The following is a 17,264-nucleotide window of genomic DNA, read 5'->3' as shown; positions in this document are numbered from 1 at the left end:
TTTGTCCCAGAGTAGATATGCCTCCATTGTTCTAAGGCCAGAGGCAGCAGGACCCTTCTGTAAGGGAGGCTGGTGATGTGAGGCCCCAACTCCCAGAAAGCAGAAAGACCAAGGGACTCAGGGCCTGGGTCCTTGGGAAATGATCCTCAGGCCACCAGTGCACTCTAAGGAAGCCTAGCTTTCTACTCACCCTGTGGCCAGGCAAATGTAGGGAGTCAAGGACTGGAAACATATCAACAACCCTGGGGCAGGTCCCCCGCTGGGAATTGTCCTTTGGTTTGGTGAGCTGAGGAGCCTGAAGGGGTTGTGGTGACAGTGGTAGACAGGGATTATAAAGTCAACTGGCACAGTGGCTAACTGGATGTGCAGAGAGGAGGGAGGCCAAGAGTCAAAGTGAAACTAAGGTATGGGGCTGAAAACAGGTAGAACCACAGGTGGCAAGAGAAGTCAGGAGCCAGGACCCTTTAAGCATAGGGAAGAAAGGCAGGAGAAGAGACTTCTGATAAGAATATCAATGAGATGAGGTCCAGGCAGATGACGAGGATGGGTCACGAGTTCCCTGGGCAGCTGGAGAAAGGGGCTGAGGCTGAGTCCTTGGCTCTGAGAGGGTTGGCATATGGGAGGAGCAGAGTACTAGAGCCAGAAACTTGGAAAATCTCGGAGTCAGGACTTGGAGAGGAGGGAGACATTCCAGGCAATGGGGCAAAGAACTCACAGAAAGGTAAGAGGGAAGCTGGCAAAGATAAGGAAATAAGGATGTGAGACAGAGGTGTGAGTAAAGAGGAGCCACACCCAGGGTTACATAAGATGCAGGGATAGAATGATGCTGGAGTCTACAGTGGTTCATGGCTAAACCACTGGGGTCACCATTCTTCATGTTGAGCCTGGTCACCAGCTTATCCCCAGAAACCCAGGGCCAACTTCCCACACCTTCCCTGTCTAGAGAGTGAAGGGACAAGAATACATCTCTGTGCTCCACTATCTACCAAAGTTGGTCAGCTCCAGAATCAAATAAAGCAGATGTCACCTTGGAAAAGGCCATAGAGCTTGGCCATTCTACACCAAGGGTGGTCGGAGCAAACCCAAAGCCTGTATGGGACATGATGCCAGCTAACTTCACCTACTTCATAACCAATCCAACGCACACCACCTCCCACACTGGATCTAGGAGGCGTGTCCCAACTCGGCCTCTTGGGTGAGTAAACAGAGAAGTCTTGGCTGGGAGATGTCAGAGAAGTCTTGGCTGGCAGATGTCAGAGGGCTGAGCAGGCTCATGAGTAATCCAGTTTTTGAGAAGACAGGTGAGATCCAGGATCTGGATCTGGAAAAGGATGACTCGAAACTGCCTAGACACTGACCTGGGCCTGATTGACCATCTCATGAGCTTCTCTGTGGACCGCTGACCAAGGAAATGCTCCTCTACTCAAACTCCCAACATTACAAAATACATAAAGGCTTGGAGGGCTACCGAACCACATCGAAGGCTATTTTCCTAGGGCTGGGAATGCTGCCCACTCTCAGATGACTGGCCTCCTTGCTGAGTCGGTGCCTGAGGCTGATGAGTCAGCCTGGTGGTTGCCTTCAGTGCCTCCACTCTGTCCACAGGTATTTTCAATGGAGAGGGGCCTTCGCCTCCTCCAGGCCATTTCCATCCTGTGGGAGGGAGAGACTGACCCAGGGCCAAGTCACACTCTGAGAAGGTAGACAGAGGCAGAGCACATGGGGCTGAGACCCCTCTCAGTGTTCACACTTTCCCAAAAGTGTGGATTCGGGGCCACAGTTTTTTTCTCGTAATATCCCCAGAGTCTCAGGAGATAGCTGAGGCAGAGGTGAGGAGAGTAAGTTACATGACACTAGAGACTGGAGAGCTCAGTCCTTCCACCCTATTTTCCTCCCCATGAGGCATCAACTCTCACATAGCACCCCGACTAGACCCAAGCATATCCCAGCCTTGAGTTGCAGGGCCTTGGGGAGAGCTCCGGCAGACCACAGCATCTGCCAGAATGATGGGCACATAGCTCAAGGGGAGGTAGATGAACTTCACCTCCCAGGCAAGAGAGTATTAGATGCATTTCATGCATTCCATTAACAAGAATAGATTCAACTTGCTTTTTTTTTTTTTTTCAAAAGATTTTTAGTTATTTTGATGTCTGTTCAAAATGAGAAAGAACCCTTATGTACTTCTGCATCTCTCCTCTCAAATTTATGGCTCTAATTTTAGAAGAAAGTTTCAAAGAATTCCTCTCTGGCTTAATGAGGACTTCAATGACACAATGGTTCCCGGGTCTAACAAACTTAAACCCTTTCTTTAGGTGAGTAGTTTACCATACGGAACCATGGCATTGGAGTTAATGCTCCCACTGTGTGGGTGAGTCAATCAGGAGGATAGACCTGAGACTATAAGAGGCTCTAATAATGAACCCAGTCTTCTAGAAAATGGTCTGCTTCTCTCCCCATGGCCCACTGCTCACTCGCTGGATGCCAGGAACTTTTTCTCATAGATCTTTTTGACCTCAGGGCTGGCTCAATTCCATGTTTCCTGGAAGCGCCAAGAAAACATCTCAGGGTTGCTCATGTTGGTCTTGAAGTGACAGGGTTTGATGATAGATAGCCACCTTTACCCCAAAGTAGAAGAGCTCCCTTCTGCAAGGCAGACAGGCAGAGGGGCAAGGACTTCAGAGGTCTTGGGAGACAAACAAAAACAATACAATCCCCAAACAAACTTGAGTAGGATAAGCATGAAAGCTTTGGGAGTTATGAAGTGCAGCAGCCAGGGGGGAAAATTATGAAGATGGCATAGTCTCTGTATAGAGTAAAAATATTTCTCCATATATTTTACTTATGTGAGCTTATTGCTCTAAATCTTCCTTAATCTGCTTTGAGGCACCATTCAAATGCTATCTCCTCATATTTTACCTTACATCCTATCACTCCCTAGTTTGCCCTTTCTACCTCCTACATATTCCTCAGTCGCCTCCCTCCCCTCTCCTGCTCCAGTCAATTCCCTGGCCATCTATCCTCTATGGAGCATCACTCTGCTTGTGGTCTCAGCTTCCCCACATTCAGGGCCATCCTTGACCTTCCCAGTGGGTTCTCTAGAGGCTGATTTGACAAAGTAGTTCCCCTGATTTAATCTTTTCTGTGGAGATCTGCCGCCAACAGCCTGTCCAGGGCCCACATTCCCCTGTGAGCCCACTATGTCTACCTTTCTAGCATCCCTCTTGCGAGGCCAAGGCTAGTTGTTTATCCGTGAAGGACCCTGCTTCATAGACAGCCAATCATTATTCACTCCAGGCCTGGGCTGAAGTCATTCTCACATCCAGGGAGCCTGCCCATCCTACTCTGCCATGCTGCCAGGTTGCCAGGTTCAGTTCTTCAATCCTCAGCTCAGACCCTTCTCCAGGATCCTCCCCTCATTCCACTGGCGTAGAAAGAATTCGACACACACGCCAAAGTTAGAGTCAAAAAGAAAGTTTATTAGAAAAGGAATAACTCCACAGACAAAGTACGACCTCTTCTCAGAGGCAGAGAGTGAGAGGGACTAAGGGAGATGAGGACAGAGAGAGAGACTGAGTAAAGTGTACAGAGTGAAAGAAATGAGATGGACAGTGAGAGAGACAATGAGCGGGACTCCGAGTGCTCAGGGAATTCAGTTTATATATCATTCTTTAGTTCCCGTGAATTATAGTTTGAAAGAATTTGTTAATTCCTTTCTTTTGATATGGACATATAGTGAGGAAGGGGAAGAGTATGTAGCATAAAAAGGTATGAATATTTAAAGTGAAAAGCCTGCTGGCAATTCAGAGATTTTAATCCATAGGTTGCCCATGGTTTTAGCCATGGGGAACTGAATGATTTTATTTTGTGTAGGGAAGCTCCTTAAGGACTCCATTGTTGCTGTTTCCCCTTCACAGGTGTGGAGAATTGTTTGCAATCCCAGTAGAAATCTTCCTTTGTTCTGTAGCTGTCCTGTCCTGGCTACAGGGCTGACCAGCATAGTGCAGTCTCTGAATGTAGCTTGATTAACATTTTTAATTCTCTTGTCTCCTCTCTACATTAGTTACAATTCACTTTCCAATCTAGTGAGGACAGTAGGAGGAAGGTAGAGACAGGGAATGGGTGAAACCGATAACTGCATGCTACCTGCAGGGTTTGGGGAAGTGCAAACCCTGTGCGCTCTTGGTGACAGAAAGTATGCTTTCCTCCTGATTTATTCCTAGTGGCCCAGCCCCCTCCTGGTAGACATAGGGCAATCATCCAGACTTGATGAGGTGGCAATGATGTTATGGAAATCTAGAAAGTCCACAGTGTGGATCATAGAGTGTCACGTTTGGATTTTCATGTATTAATGCTGTCCTTGCAGACGTTAGAAATATTCGCCCACAGTTTCCGATGTCTGAACGATTTACGTAGTACAAGTTCTCAACAACTAGTGATGAGAAGAAAGAAAGAAAAGAAAGGAAGAAAACCACAATGGATAAAGGACAGAAAGATATCGGGGGAGACGTTGATTGGGTAAAACAGACCTGAAATCTCAGGTGCAGGGAGAGGTAGAGAACAGGCCTGGATTTGTCCTCAGGACGCATGGTCTGCAGCGATATGAAGTAACATTCCCGTAGGAAGCTCTGAGAATTCCAGGGACAGGCTTTGAGGGGGGACCCAAGGCTGCCTATCCCCACGTCTGGGCACAGACTTCGCCCTTGGCCTCAGACAATGCCACCTTCTCCCATCTGCAAAGGAGGCCACTCACCCCCTCATCCTCCTGGGTCCACAGTTCACCCGACTCCATGAAAACCTTTCTGCAAGACCCAAAAACACAGTCAGGAGGATATGAAGATTTGCCAACCAGAGACCTCAGGACAGCAGGAGCAGGGCTTAGGAGGACACCGGGCCTGGGTGGCAGTCGGGAGTCTGAAAGTACTGACCCAGAGGGTTGAGCCTGCTCAGACATGCCCTGCCCTTATAGGAACCATATTCTCTCACCATATATTTCTTTCTAAGAATCCAATTAATGCACATGGTTATAGAGTAGAGACATGAGTAAAAAGAAGTTTATCGAGATGTCTTGTATTTTGAATATGATGAATAAAATGCAGGAAACAATTTCATATCACACCATAAGATACCATTTTAGTAAATAATGTTATTCAGAAGGATAGAAATTTCTTGATCACTAAAAATTAAGTTTTTGAAGAAATTTTCATGACATTGTAGAATTCCTCACAGCCTTTTAATAAGAAGACTAGGACACGACCTCTGTGCAAAATGTAATACTGTTTGCGACGACATGGATGGACATCAAAATAATCATACTAAGTATAATAAGCCAGACAGAAAAAGTTGAAAATCACATGATATCATTTATATTTGGGATATAAACCTAAAAGCAACAAATGAACAGGACAAACGAACAGAGACTCACGGATATGGACTATCGGCTAGGGGTTACCAGAGGGGAGGAGGGAGGGAGATAGGGTAAAAGGGGTCAAATATGTGGTGACAGAAAGAAATCTAACTATGGGAGGTGAACACACAATGTAACTATATATATGCCTTACTATTAAAATGTACAGCTGTAACATACCAGATTTTATTAACCAATGTCATCATAGAAACAAACAAATAAATAAAATACCAAAAAGAAAAAAGGAAAAAGTAATACCATGTAGGTCAGAATGTTAACAGAATGCTTATCTCTAGGTAGTCAGATTCTGGGTGAGTAATTTTTTAGTTCCTGTTCTTTTCTGCATTTTCCACACTGATCATGTTCTACATCTCTATATTTAGATCAAGTTGATGTTCTTTTCGTCCCTCATAATAAGGCAGGCACAGTTGTGGTCAAAGGAGAGAGGAAGTGACCCTGTGCTAGTTCTCTGACCTTCCTTAGGCAAATCCTGAGAGCTCAGTGTCATCACCTAAAAATAGATGATATTAACTCCCTGGTCATATGATTAAATGTCACCAGCAAGAATATGTTAATGTGCTGAGAACATGAGCCTGGCTCCAGCATTGTCCCCTCAGCCACCCATTTAAGCTTCAGGCCATTGCCCCCTTTCCCATCCCTCCACCAGAATGTGGACCCTGCCCTCCTCCGCCCCTGAGCACTCAACATCAAGAAATCCAGAAGCGCTGCTGGGAGAGGAGGGGACACCATACACAGGAATTCTGCAAGGGCGAGTTCTCATTGGGGCACACTCTCCCTGAAACGGCAGAGCTCCAAGGTCGGGGGTGGGGCACAGTGTAAGGAGAAGAGGCTCGGCCAGTAAGCTGGATGAGGCGCAGAAAGTTAGCATGACATCGAGTCCTGGAAAACATGTTGGGAACCTTCCCCAGAGAGCAGAGCAGACCAGGCGTCTCCCCTTCTCTGAGAGGGAAGAAACAAAATGAGAAACCGTCGTGGCACCTCTGTCACTGTGCCCTCCTTCACCCACTAGGTGGCCACAGCGATGCTCTGTCTTGGTGACGTCCAGGACCACCATCTCTAGCCTGTCTGATGTCTGGCCCCTCTGCTGCTTGGCCTCCTTCTCCGTCAGACACGCAACCAGGACCCTCAGGCCTCGCAAGTCTACCTGCCTGGCCGACAGGTTCCTGAAGCCCGAGTCACAGCCTGTAGTGAAGAGTTATTTGTCTCGGAGGTGGCTCAGCGCCTGCCTCTCCCTGTACCAGCGCAGAAGGTAGTACAGGCCCATGGTAATTGCCAGGTACAGCCATGTGGCTTAGCAGGGCAGGCAAGGGTAAAACAAGACTATGACGAGTGTTCAGACTGGTGGTCATAAGAACACACAGGGTATGAGTTGGTGTGGCAGCCTCCAGGCTCTCTGGCATGGAGTCCTCAGGTTTTTCCTGTTCACCACCTTTAGTGAGTATTACTGATTCTGGCTCCAACTTCATCTTTGCTACACTTACACCATTTCTCATGCCATGGATTTCTCAAAGCACCCCCTGACCTAAGGGTACTTTTTGTAACCACCTTCTCCTGGTCCTCTCACTCCTTTCCACTGTCCACCCCCACCAACCCAACCCCCCACCACACACACATACACACACACACACACACACGCACACGCACACGCACACACACATCAGAGCCCCCTGTGTCCATGTTCCCAGGCTTCAGAGCTGTCCTCTTACTTTTTTTCCTGCTCAAGTCCAGGACCCTGGTCTCCTTGACCTACTTTATTCTCACAAAGAGGATATATTTTGAATCAAGGCACATGTGGGTTCAAATCCCAGCCCTGCTTCAACTACCGTGTGACCTTGGCAGCTGGCTTAGCCTCTGAGCCTGGGTTTCCCCATATGTCTCAACACAGAATTCATTCTTGAGAAACTAAGTAAGTTCTGTCAGTTTCTAGATTAGACAGAGAAGGCAAAAGAGTATAAGGTCCCTTGCTGACATAGTACCTATCAGGGGCAGAAAGCATTCTGGAGACAACGGGGGATGTCTGACCTCAGAGGCAAAGAAAGTGGAGAAAGGAATGGGGTGGGCACACTGAGGAGTGAGACATCTCCCTGTGGCTGGGCAGGTAGAATGGAAGGACTTAGGCGAAGCGGGCCTGACAGTCGTGATCCTCTAACTCCTCAAAGATGCCCTGTCCCCAGCTCTGGGTGCCAGTTCCATGGTCCTCTGCCCTTCCTGTGCCGAGGCTCTCCCCTGTAGCCACATGTGCAGATTCCAAAGGCAGAAAAGATCAATTTTAACAGAGACTGAGAATGGGTGCCTAACTTCGCCACCAGGGATGGCTGTAAACCCCAACAACTGAAAAGGTCTCAGTTCATTTCATATCAGAGTGATGATATGGAGGTGGAGGGAGCTGCCTCCTCAAGAAACTAAAGAGAGGACTAGAGACTGGAGCCCAGACAGCTGTCCCTGAGGGCCTTCGGGGTGAGGTGGAGGAAACCATTTCATAAAAGGGGCAGGAACGGCAAGTGGAATGGAGCTGGGAGTGGGGCAGCTTTTTCATGGCACCCCCATAGCATTGACAGGATTGGGCTCCAGGCCCTGCTCATGTCCACAGGACTGGACCAGCTCCCCTTCCCAGGAAAACAGACCTGCAAGGTGGGGTGAGGCAGACAGAGGCTGTGAGGGACTTTGAGGTTGAGTTACACTGTACCTCTTTGTCAGTGACAGTCTCCTTTCCTTGTGGCAAAGACCCTTTAGTTGCAGCCCCAGGTGGATCTTTGCAGCGAGTCTCAATGGTGTGTGTCCTTCCAGAAATGCCAGCGGAAATCAGAGATCTGATCGTCAGTCCACAGCTCTCTGACATTCTGGAAAGGACTCCTGAAAGTGGGCCCAACATCTTGAACACCTTTCCCAAAGGCTACAAAATGGCTCAATGATCATTGTTTTGGGGGAAGAGAAATGACAGAAATCCAGAAGCTTCAGGTTAAGGCTGAAGCAATGATTTCATTTTACTGAAGCGATTGGGACTGTGCCTGAGCATGCTGAACACTAGAGCATTGATGACTCGGAGCCCCCGGGGGGAAGGGACTGAGTCTCATCATTTTTATATTTCCAGCACTTGGCAGTGCCCAGCATCTAACAGAGATAAGTGAACTGAGGTGGATGGCACCGCAACATCCTGCTTCCCCCTCCATTTACCAGCTCTTCTTACATTGTTTGACAACATGAGATTCCTCAAAGCCTCTATTTCCCTCATCTTTATAATGAGGGAAGAGAATCAAGATGACTTCAGCTGGTCCTTTCAACTCCAACTCTCAGAGGGTCTAAGAATCCATGGGCTGCCATGAAAATGGTGAAACCTTAGGAAGTCAGGGCCACAGGAAGCACTGGAGAATTCAAGGGGAATTTCTGTCCAGCACACATTAGGTGTTCAGCCAAAGTTTGTCAAAACTGGCTAAGTCTGGAATCAGCAAGGAACTGTCAGCACGCCTCCAGAGACCCCAGGTCGGGTGTGAGGGATCAGGAGGTGGGGGATTCTGAGGGAGGAACAGTAGCCAGGGGAGAGATAGAAAACCAAAGGCGGGGGGAAGAGGCAAGGCACTCTGGGAGGCTGCTGGGTGGTGCACTGTCCCTGCGGGAATGGCACCTGGGCCTTCTAGTCTCTATCAGTCTCTCCATGTTTCCTCGTCCTTAGACGAACATTGCACACACACACTCACACCCCACACACCCACTCTCTCGGGGAAATCATAGAGAGGAAATGGTTGTCCTTCATCTTGTGGAAGGTCAAGGGCTGGGAAGCAAAGAGAATTTACCGTCCCTTTCTCAAACCGCTCCCCAGATCGTTCCATGCTTCTCTCAGCCTCCACGAAGAGGACTTCTCCCTCGCTCAAGAAATTTCCCAGAATTCCCAGGGCTGAGTCACATCCACAGAAGCGCATGCCCTACCCCACTTTTTAAAATCCTAGCTCTTGTCCATGAGAAGCTCTTCTAGGGCATTCATGTCTAACCTTTTAGACATCAGGGACTTCTTTGAGAATCTAAGGAAGGCTCTAAGCCCCATAAATATGACTTAACACAACAGGCAGGACTTTGTATATATTTTTCAGGGAGTTCACAGACTACCTAAAGCCATTATGTGCCAAGAATCCAAGTCAAGAATCTCTGTAACAAGAGTTTACTGAACTTCTAGCATTGCGACTCAGGCAAGTTGTCTAACCTCTCTGTGCCATAGTTTCCTTGCCTACCACAGTATGCATCTCATTAAGTTGTTATGAGGATTAAATGATACATGAAAAGCACTTTGCAATTGAGCCTGGCAAATGGTGAGTATTCAAAAAATGTTAGCTGTTACTACATCTCTTCTGTGGTAATTTGTAATGGCATTTGGGGATGTTCTTAACCTTCTGTGTAAGAAACACAATGCCAGACAACTAAATAAAAGAGGAAGCTGGTGTTAATCCATTTCAGAGAAAAAGTGGCTGGTAGTGGTGGGGCTAGGGACAGGTATCTCAAGATCAATTCCACAAAAAGGATCTCTTCTTCCTTATCCCCAAGGAGTAGAAAAGGGCCACTCTTACGCCAAGCACTTTACATATATCATCTCATGCACCCCATGCAATAACAATAACCCTGTGAAGAAAGCATCATTATCCTCACTTTACATATAAAGAAACAGACTCAGAAAGGAAAACTAACTTCCTGAAGTCACACAGCTACTAAGTGGTGAAACAAGGTGTCAGAACCAGGTCTGGTCCCCAAACTAGTGTTACCTCCACTGTGCCACGATAAAATGTGAGTGAGTAGGAAAGGGCTGAGAACAGGGTCTCTGAGCCACGTCCTTTTTTGGGAAACTTGGGAAGTCCCTTATCTGGTGCTACTGAGCAGACACGGCTGTCCCCTTGGCAGAGGGAAGCTGTGGCAGGAGGGCAGAGCGACTTCTGTGGCTGGACTTGGCTTCTGCACTCACTGACCTTCTGGAAGCTCAGGCTGGGGATGTGAGTGCAATTGTTGCCAAACTCTTCAGGCTTGAGCTCTTTACAATCCACCTGCCCTTGCCACATGAAGTAGGGCCCTGGGTCACAAAGGCCAGAGTGGTAGGGGGTGGATTCCTGGGACAACCCACCCCAGTCCTTCCTCAAGGGTCAGAACACAAGCTCTTGACCCCCATTGACCCTGGGAAGCTGCCTGCTTTTATCAATAACTCCTCCCTGGTACTTTCCTTCCTTTCTGATTGTTGATTACAATGTCTTGTCTACATTTTTTTGGAAAAAAAAAAAAAAGTGGGAGTGGGAGGAGGAAGGAGAAAGAGTAAATTTCCAGGAATTGTTTCAGTCCTGTGGATCCTATTGCTTGGAGCAAAGCTGTTTGCCCCCTTTCTCCTGCCTAGATTGGCAAGGAGCCTGGGCTCCTGCCCCTCCCTCTTTCCCTTCCTCTCAGTCTCTCTTTCCAGCTGTCTACCTCCTCCCTCCAAAGAAAAACACCCAAATGAAAACTGCAGAGCTATCACTTATTTCTTCCTGAGGGAGCAGTTTTTTCTCTGTGTCTCTGCCAGAAAGGACCACCATCTCTTCCTCTAGCTCCAAATACACACTGGGTGATATGAAGGGGTGAGGGGCTAGGGAGAAGGTAGAGGTGAGGCTGTCTCCATATGGAAGGGTAAAGGTCCTGGAGTAGAAGATTCAGAGACCCAGGAGACATGAGCTACTAAAATGCAGTCTTTTGGGGAAGAATGGAAATGGCCATGGGTCAGAATGTGCGGTCCATGTGGAGAGAACAGAAACCAGAAGTAGGGTCTCCCGGGATGGGGTTTGGTCTCGGGGGGACTCCATCTACATGGGTCAAAGGCATGGAGAAGAAAGCAAAAATTCTCAGAAGGCTCCTTAGTGACAAAAGACATATGTGGACTAGGAACCGAGATCCTAAAGAAAGAGAGAGTAGATTTGTCTGAAAAATCAAAGTAAACTGCATTTTACATCATCATAGCTCATCATGACAGATTTCTTGATCTAGGAATGGTCTGATGTGTGAGTGAAGGTGTAATATAATAAGAAATACATATTTGGCCTCTGCCTTCCATTCCTGGGTTCTAATTAGGTCACTTTAGGTGGGCTCCGGGATAGCTTCAGAATGGGGGCTGGTTACCAGAAAGAGTGCACCTTAATTAAAAGCTTGGAACTTTCAGCCTCACACCCTCATCCTCCAGGAAGAGGGTGGGTTGGAGATTAAATTAATAATCGATCATGCCTACATGATGAAACGTCCATAAAAATTCCCTAAACTATGAGGTTCAGAGATCTTCTGGGCTGGTGAACACACGCACGTGCCAGGAAGGTGGTTCATGATAACTCTATGAGGACAGAAGCTCAAGACCCTTTCCAACCTTACCCTTTATCTGGGTACCTCTTTATCTGGCTGTTCATTTGTACCCTTTATAATAAACCAGCAAATGCAAGTAAATGTTCCCCTGAGTTTTGTGAGCAGTTCCAGCAAATTATCAAAACTAAGGCAGGGGGTGGTTGTGGGAACCCCTGACTTCGTAACCGTGTAACCACGTGGGTACCCTGGGGACCCATTTTCTTGTGACTGGCATCTAAAGCGAGGACAATCTTGTGGGACCGAACCCTTAAACCTGTGACATCTGACACTGACTCCAGGTGGCTGATGTCAGAATTGAATTACATTATAAGACACCCAGTTGATGTCCAGAGAGTTAGAAAATTGGTTGGTATGGGGGAAAAATCCTACACATTTGGTGTCAGAAGTATTATGAGTAGAGAAACAGTTTTTCTATAGGAGGCTCCAAGAAAAATGCAAATTTAAAAATAACCCTTGCAACAGAGATTGTTGGTGGTAATATTGCACAACGATGTGAATGTACTTAATGCTACTGAATGATATACTTAAAAATAGTTAAAATAGAAATTCTAATGTTATGTTTATTCTACCACAATCAAAATTAATTACCAAACTTTTAAAAATCCCCCTCTTGAGTAGATTAACAAATGTGGTATATCCATAGAATGGAATATTACTCAACCATAAAAAAGAATGACGTACTGATGCCTACAACAATGTGGATGAAGCTCAAAAATACTATACTAAGTGAAAAAAAAAAAACAACCAGACACTAAGGTCACACACATTGTATGATTCCATTTGTATTAAATATCCATAATAAATAAATCCACAGAGACAGCAGAATAGTGGCTGCCAAGGACTGGGAAAAAGGGGAACAGGGAGTGCGTGCTTAATGGGTGTGGGGTTTTCTTTGGGGGTAGTAAAAATGTTTTGGAACTAGATAGAGGTGGTGGTTGCACAACAATGCGAATATATGAAATGCCACTGAATTATACACTTTAAAATGGTTAATATTGTTATGGGAACTTCACCTCGATTAAATGTATATACCAAATCCCCTCCAGCCAACAGCACATCCTTGTTTTATGTCCTTCAAAACAGGCCCAGCTCCAGGTGGCTCTGCCCTCTGCACACTGTGCTGTGAGAGACAGGCAATTTCTCTGGACCTCACAGAGGATAAGGAAGCCCATCCTTCCTCCCCACAGGGTACCTCAGGGATCAAATGATTCACTGAGGTGAAAGTGCTCTGAGAAGCAGGAAGTTCTGATAACACAATGTTCATCAACAACACAATCCATGCTATGAGCTTTACACAGTGGCTTGGAGGGATAGAGAAGCCTAGTTCTCTCTCTCTCTCTCTCTCTCTCTCTCTCTCTCTCTCTCTCTCTCTCTCTCTCTCACACACACACACACACACACACACACACACACACACACTTCACAAGAAGTTTGGAGCCATGGGAGAAAGGACACTGTTCTCCTCCTTTTCTCCATCCGGGGGTCTCCCCGAAGTGCAGCGTTGCCGCTCCTCCCCACATTCAGTCTTCCTCTCTATGCAGATTCTCAGCTCCCATTAAAAAATGCAGGCTGGGGAGAATGGCAAGGGGTGGGCATGAGTCATTGGGGGAAGGGCCAGAGTGATTAAAAGTCTGACTGATTTTCAGATTTATTTTAGCCCTTATCCAAGTCTACTTTAGTAGGAATGGAGACAGGGAGGAGTGGGATTCCAAGCCAATTGAGAGAGTGAAAAACACATAGAAACGTAAAGCATTTAACACAGGCCCAGCCCTGCGCTAAGCACTTCACCTTGATGGCTCACAATACCCCTAATGGTAGATATTATTGTTCCAATTTGCAGAAGACAGAATCCAGGCTTTAAGAGGTAACTTTGCAGCTAGTGAGTGCAGGAGCCTGGATTTTAATGCTTGCAGCCTGACTCCTCCCCGCCACTTGCATAGTGGATCTTTTGCTGTGACTTCCCCTCTAACTGGATTGGGGGAAGTCAGGAAAACCCCCAATCCTTTCCCACAGAGCCTCAGCCAGTGATAAGGCTTCCTGGATGAGAAGGGCGGCCCTGAAGCCCAAAGCAAAGCCGGCCCCAGGACCACAGTCCCTCTAGCCTCCTCACAGCTCCTCACAGTCCAGACCTGCTGGCCCTCCAGGACCGGAGGTACTCCCGAAGCAAGCTTAGGTGAGTTCCCCTCTCTCAGGGAAGAAGGGTCTGGGCTTGTAGAAAACTGCCTTTCCACAGATGTTCCCAGGGATGAATTAGAAGTGTGTGTGTGTGTGTGTGTGTGTGTGTGTGTGTGTGTGTGTCCGATACCCATACCCCAAATGGCAAGAAAGAGCAAGAGCATGCAAGGAAGGCCAGCATGAAAATGCCAAAGGGTGAAGTGCCAGGAGAGAAGTGGAAGTTGGAACCCACCTGGGGCTGGAGAAGGGTGGGACTGGACAGGCTGGGAAAAAATTTGGTTCTGGTCTCTCCCACTACTGAGGCCCATTAACAAAGTATCTCTGCTTCTTGGGTCAAAGCCAACAAGTGAGTCGTGTACTATTTTAATATTCAAATGCTCAATTTCCCTTTCTTGCTTCTTCAGACCCAGAATCTTTCCCTAATACCCCCTGGTTCCTATGACCTATTACCGGGGGAACATGAGGCTATTTTCCAGGTCTCCTTTCTCTTCCAACTCTCTCTTCTCCCCATTAGGCATTCGCTGGTCCTAATGTCAGTCACGACCAGCATGGGGTCTGGCTTCTCTGAGGGGATCACTGCAGGGCCTGCCTATGACATAAGAGAGATCCACAACTGGACTGAACTGCTCTACTTCTTCAACCATACTTTGCCCAAGTGTCACATGGAGCTCAGCGAGAGCACCAAGCGAGTGGCCCTCTTTATCATCTACCTGGCCATCTTCGTGGTCGGGTTGGTGGAAAACCTCCTCGTGATCTGGGTCAACTGGCGCTGCTCAGGCCGGGCAGGGCTGCTGAGCCTCTACATCCTCAACATGGCCATAGCGGACCTGGGCATCATCCTCTCTCTGCCTGTGTGGATGCTGGAGGTCACACTAGACTACACCTGGCTCTGGGGCAGCTTCTCCTGCCGCTTCACTCACTACTTCTACTTTGCCAACATGCACAGCAGCATCTTCTTCCTGGTGTGCCTCAGCATCGACCGTTATGTTACCCTCACCCATGCCTCTCCCTCCTGGCAGCGTCATCAGCACCGAGTGCGGCGGGCGGTGTGTGCAGGCGTCTGGGTGCTCTCAGCCATCATCCCGCTGCCGGAGGTGGTCCACATCCAGTTGGTGGAGAGCTCTGAGCCCATGTGCCTCTTCATGGCCCCTTTTGAAACCTACAGTACATGGGCCCTGGCAGTGACCCTATCCACCACTGTCCTGGGCTTCCTGCTGCCCTTCCCTCTCATCATAATCTTCAACACGCTGACGGCCTGCCGACTTCGGCAGGCAGGACGACAGGAGGGCCGGCGCCACTGCCTGCTGCTGTGTGCCTACATTGCCGTCTTTGTCGTCTGCTGGCTGCCCTACCACGTGACTCTGCTGCTGCTCACACTGCACGGGACCTATGTCTCTCTCCACTGCTACTTGGCCCATGTGCTCTATTTCTTCTACGACATAATCGACTGCTTCTCCATGCTCCACTGTGTCGCCAACCCCATCCTTTACAACTTTCTCAGCCCAAGCTTCCGGGACCGGCTGCTGAGCGCTGTGGTCCATTACCTTCCCAAGGTGCAGGCCAGGGCGGACAGACATGCTTCCTCTTCCTCCTCCTCTACTCAGCATTCCATCATCATCACCAAGGAGGGCACCCAGCCCACTGTGGCAGGCCCCCACCACCAACCCAGTCTGAGCTTCCATGCACCAAATACCTCACCCATCTCTGCTCCTCAATCTCTTATAGCCAGCTGAGGCAGACTCCAGTCTCCTCCCTCAGCAAAGTAGAAAGCTGGAGGTGTACGGTGAGAGATTTTGCAGGGATCAGGGGAGAGTCTGAGCACTGATGGCCAATTTGGAGTTTATCTTATATCTTTAGGTGGGGAGAGGGAGAAGGGGCAAGGAGAGATAATGAATGTATCCTTGGTGTTGTACTATTGTCTTGGTCTCTGTGTCTAAGGCAGACACACAAGAAAAAAGCTGAAATAAACAGTAGAGACAGCCATGACTCTTGATCTCTGGAAAATCTGCACTTGAAGCTGTGGTTGGGGAAGGAGCTAAGGCTAAAGAGATACTCAGCTGAAACTAGACGCACTCATTGCAGAAATCGGCCTGGCCGGAAAGAGTGAGCTCCACAGGAACCTCACAAAACTTTCCTGTTGTGTTTGTGTGCTTGCTGATTTCCCAGCACACCATGCAGGCTGTGGGGACAAGAGGCCAGAGGCCAAAGGACCAGGAGGCCCCAGCAGGACGTTTCCTAGCAGCGCATCCTCAGCGCTGTGATAAATGGAGGGAGTGGGGAAGGAGGGGCGGGGGAACCGCCAAGGTCTGAGCAGACACCCAGCAGCTGGGTTGGTGGGGTGGTCCTCCATCCCCTTCCTCCATCCAGGAAACTCTCCATTTCCTTGCTGGTTTTCTCCCCCTCGCTTGTCCATCCTGCTCCCCTCCCCGCAAAGCAGAGGAGCTGTCCCAGAGTCGATGCCTCTCATAGGCCATCTCCTTCCAGCTTTGGATGTAGGACATTTCAGATCTAGGAGGATATGCCATCAGAAGTCCACCCTGTCCCTTTCTCTCAAGATCATAGGAAAATGTCAAGGGACATGCATTCTGGGAACAGAACTTTGGACAGCCTGTCCCTCAGATGCTCTGTCCTCAGCCTTTGTTTCCTGCACAGTACAGCGAAGTGGAAATTTTCCAATTCTGTCACAGGACAGAGTTCTGATATTCTTCTGTCAGTTCTCACCTTTACACTTCTTTCTCCCTGGTCTAGTCTTTTCATTATTTATCTGTCCAGCAACTTACTTCTATTAACACTTGTCCTATAGATAGGAAAAGAAGTTCTCTTGTTAACAAGTAGGTCTTCTGAGAAGGCTCATTTCTCAGCTTGGGAAAGTAAGACTATGTCCATGAAGAAGTCTGACTAAAATAAAAGCCTAAGAACAGGTCCAAGTCCACCAGTTCCAAGTCCATGGTCCCTTAATCCTGCCTATGGAGACTTAAGGGCTTATGGACATAACCACTGAGATACTCTGTCCTGCTCAGTGCTGTGCCTGGAATGTTTAACTTGGAATAACTCCTCACTGTCCCGGAGTGCTGTCTCCACTGCTTTTAGAAATCTGAAACTGTACTCACCAGGTGCATTAAACATGTGCTCCAATGGCATATGTACCTGTTTTTCAGGAGCATGAGGGGAAATTTTTATCTACATTCCCCCTGCTCACTGGGCCCAACCCTCAAAGGGTCTTAAGCTATAGACAACTGCTCAGTGGCACAGAGCTGAAGGCTTTTTCAACCAGGAAAGTCCAGGTTGTGACCTGGGGTTGCAGTAAGGG

The 17,264-nt window shown here is 48.1% G+C and overlaps 1 protein-coding gene across 1 annotated transcript; it reads left to right on the top strand.

Annotated features, from left to right (window-relative positions):
• Positions 1 to 13,799: 13,799 nt before the first annotated feature.
• GPR182 (G protein-coupled receptor 182) lies at positions 13,800 to 15,940 on the top strand. Its single transcript, XM_016165819.2, has 2 exons — positions 13,800 to 13,952; positions 14,469 to 15,940. The coding sequence occupies exon 2, from the start codon at positions 14,485 to 14,487 to the stop codon at positions 15,685 to 15,687; it is 1,203 nt and encodes a 400-aa protein (XP_016021305.2). The 5' UTR covers positions 13,800 to 13,952; positions 14,469 to 14,484; the 3' UTR covers positions 15,688 to 15,940.
• Positions 15,941 to 17,264: the final 1,324 nt, after the last annotated feature.

This window comes from Rousettus aegyptiacus, unplaced genomic scaffold (genome assembly GCF_014176215.1).
Source record: "Rousettus aegyptiacus isolate mRouAeg1 unplaced genomic scaffold, mRouAeg1.p scaffold_m13_p_2, whole genome shotgun sequence".
In the NCBI taxonomy this organism is placed as follows: domain Eukaryota; kingdom Metazoa; phylum Chordata; class Mammalia; order Chiroptera; family Pteropodidae; genus Rousettus; species Rousettus aegyptiacus.
This window is presented reverse-complemented; position numbering and strand designations above follow the sequence as displayed.